The sequence below is a fragment of the Oncorhynchus keta genome, chromosome 30, assembly GCF_023373465.1.
Source record: "Oncorhynchus keta strain PuntledgeMale-10-30-2019 chromosome 30, Oket_V2, whole genome shotgun sequence".
In the NCBI taxonomy this organism is placed as follows: domain Eukaryota; kingdom Metazoa; phylum Chordata; class Actinopteri; order Salmoniformes; family Salmonidae; genus Oncorhynchus; species Oncorhynchus keta.
In genome coordinates this window covers 60,468,608-60,471,107 of record NC_068450.1, presented here as the reverse complement: position 1 = coordinate 60,471,107, position 2,500 = coordinate 60,468,608, and the positions used below count along the sequence as shown (strand labels likewise).

Genomic DNA, 2,500 nt, shown 5'->3' with positions numbered 1-2,500 from the left:
TCTCCCCCCTCGTCCCACTCTTCCCCCTCGTTCCACTCTTCCCCCTCGTCCCACTCTTCCCCTCGTCCCACTCTTCCCCCTCGTCCCACTCTTCCCCCTCGTCCCACTCTTCCCCCTCGTCCCACTCTTCCCTCTCGTCCCCCTCGTACTACTCTTCCTCTCTTCCCCCTTGTCCCACTCTTCCTCTCTCCCCTTGTCCACTCTTCCTCTCCTCTCTCCCCCCCTCGTCCCACTCTTCCCCCTCGTCCCACTCTTCCCCTCGTCCCGCTCTTCCTCTCTCGTCCCCGCTCTTCCTCTCGACCCGCTCTTTCTCTCGTCCCGCTCTTCCTCTCGACCCGCTCTTCCTCTCGACCCGCTCTTCCTCTCGACCCGCTCTTCCTCTCGACCCGCTCTTCCTCTCGACCCGCTTGTACCGCTCTTCCTCTCGACCCGCTCTTTCCTCTCGACCCGCTCTTCCTCTCGACCCGCTCTTCCTCTCGACCCGCCGCACCACTCTTCCTCTCGACCCACTCTTCCTCTCATCCCGCTCTTCCTCTCGACCCGCTCGTACCACTCTTCCTCTCGTACCGCTCTTCCTCTCGACCCGCTCTTCCTCTCGACCCGCTCGTACCGCTCTTCCTCTCAGTACCGCTCTTCCTCTCGACAGCTCTTCCTCTCGTACCGCTCTTCCTCTCGTACCGCTCTTCCTCTCGCCCCGCTCTTCCTCTCGTCCTGCTCTTCCTCTCGACCCGCTCTTCCTCTCGGACCCGCTCTTCCTCTCGACCCGCTCTTCCTCCGACCCGCTCTTCCTCTCGACCCGCTCTTCCTCTCGCCCCGCTCTTCCTCTCGTACTACTCTTCCTCTCGTACCGCTCTTCCTCTCGTACCGCTCTTCCTCTCGTCCCGCTCTTCCTCTCGTCCCACTCTTCCTCTCTCGTACCACTCTTCCTCTCGTACCACTCTTCCTCTCGTACCACTCTTCCTCTCTCCCCACTCTTCCTCTCTCCCCACTCTTCCTCTCTCCCCACTCTTCCTCTCTCCCCACTCTTCCTCTCGTCCCACTCTTCCTCTCTCGTCCCACTCTTCCTCTCGTCCCACTCTTCCTCTCGTACCACTCTTTCTCTCGTCCCACTCTTTCTCTCGTCCCACTCTTCCTCTCGTCCCACTCTTCCTCTCGTCCCACTCTTCCTCTCTCGTCCCACTCTTCCTCTCTCGTCCCACTCTTCCTCTCTCCCCCCTCCACAGGGATGGTATAGAGTTTGCCTTTAAGTACCAGAACCCCCATGGTGCAGAGTTCCCTCCTCCTAACCTGGCCTTCCTAGAGGTCCTCTCAGAGTTCTCCTCCAAACTGCTGCGACAGGACAAGAAGACTGTGTAAGTACCTGCCCTGTGTGTGTGTGTGTGTGTCAAATGATTATGTCACAATAAGCAGACTGTGTGTGAAACCCGTCTCTCTCCTCCTCCCAGTCACTCGTATCTGGAGAAGTTTATGTCGGAGTCGATGTCGGAGCGCCGTGAGGACGTGTGGCTGCCCTTAATCTCCTACCGGAACAGTCTGCTAACAGGAGGAGAGGATGGGGACCGGATGTCGGTAACGTCAGGCGCCAGCAGCAAGACCAGCTCCATCCGCAGCAAGAAGGGACGGACGCCAATACACAAGAGTAAACGCATCGAGGGTGGGTCTATCTCTCACACAGAGACATACACTGAGGGTACTAAACACCTTACTAATATTGAACAGCCTCAATTCATCAGGGCATGGACTACAAGGTGTGGAAAGCGTTCCACAGGGATGCTGGCCCATGTTGACTCCAATGCTTCTCACAGTTGTCTTGTTGGCTGGATGTCCTTTGGGTGGTGGACCCTTCTTCATACACACAGGAAACAGTGTAAAAAACAAAAAACAGCAGTGCTGCAGTTCTTGATACACTGCGCCTGTCACCTACTACCATACTCTGTTCACAGGCACCTACTACCACACCCTGTTCACAGGCACCTACTACCATACTCTGTTCACAGGCACCTACTACCACACCCTGTTCACAGGCACCTACTACCACACCCTGTTCACAGGCACCTACTACCACACCCTGTTCACAGGCACCTACTACCATACCCTGTTCACAGGCACCTACTACCATACCCTGTTCACAGGCACCTACTACCATACCCTGTTCACAGGCACCTACTACCATACTCTGTTCACAGGCACCTACTACCATACCCTGTTCACAGGCACCTACTACCACACCCTGTTCACAGGCACCTACTACCACACCCTGTTCACAGGCACCTACTACTACCACCTACTACCATCCCTGTTCACAGGCACCTACTACCATACCCTGTTCACAGGCACCTACTACCATACCCTGTTCACAGGCACCTACTACCATACCCTGTTCACAGGCACCTACTACCATACCCTGTTCACAGGCACCTACTACCATACCCTGTTCACAGGCACCTACTACCATACCCTGTTCACAGGCACCTACTACCATACCCTGTTCACAGGCACC

At 56.4% G+C, this 2,500-nt stretch overlaps 2 protein-coding genes across 51 annotated transcripts in view; one reads left to right on the top strand and one right to left on the bottom strand.

Moving 5' to 3' along the window:
• The window catches only part of LOC118382559 (cohesin subunit SA-1-like), a 58,026-nt gene that overhangs the window by 41,439 nt on the left and 14,087 nt on the right, over positions 1–2,500 (top strand). The window contains 2 exon segments of the mRNA XM_052488903.1: positions 1,224–1,352; positions 1,446–1,654. Of these exon segments, the coding sequence (XP_052344863.1) occupies positions 1,224–1,352; positions 1,446–1,654 (338 nt within the window).
• The window catches only part of LOC127914038 (uncharacterized), a 2,935-nt gene continuing 2,095 nt past the window's right edge, over positions 1,661–2,500 (bottom strand). For 37 of the 50 annotated variants that reach the window (XM_052488855.1, XM_052488902.1, XM_052488860.1 and 34 more), the window contains one exon: positions 1,661–2,271. In XM_052488855.1, the coding sequence (XP_052344815.1) occupies positions 1,742–2,271 (530 nt within the window). In that variant the 3' untranslated portion in view covers positions 1,661–1,741. Of the gene's footprint in view, positions 2,272–2,310; positions 2,454–2,500 lie in introns of those variants that run through there. The other 13 variants (XM_052488866.1, XM_052488875.1, XM_052488882.1 and 10 more) reach the window with 7 other exon arrangements.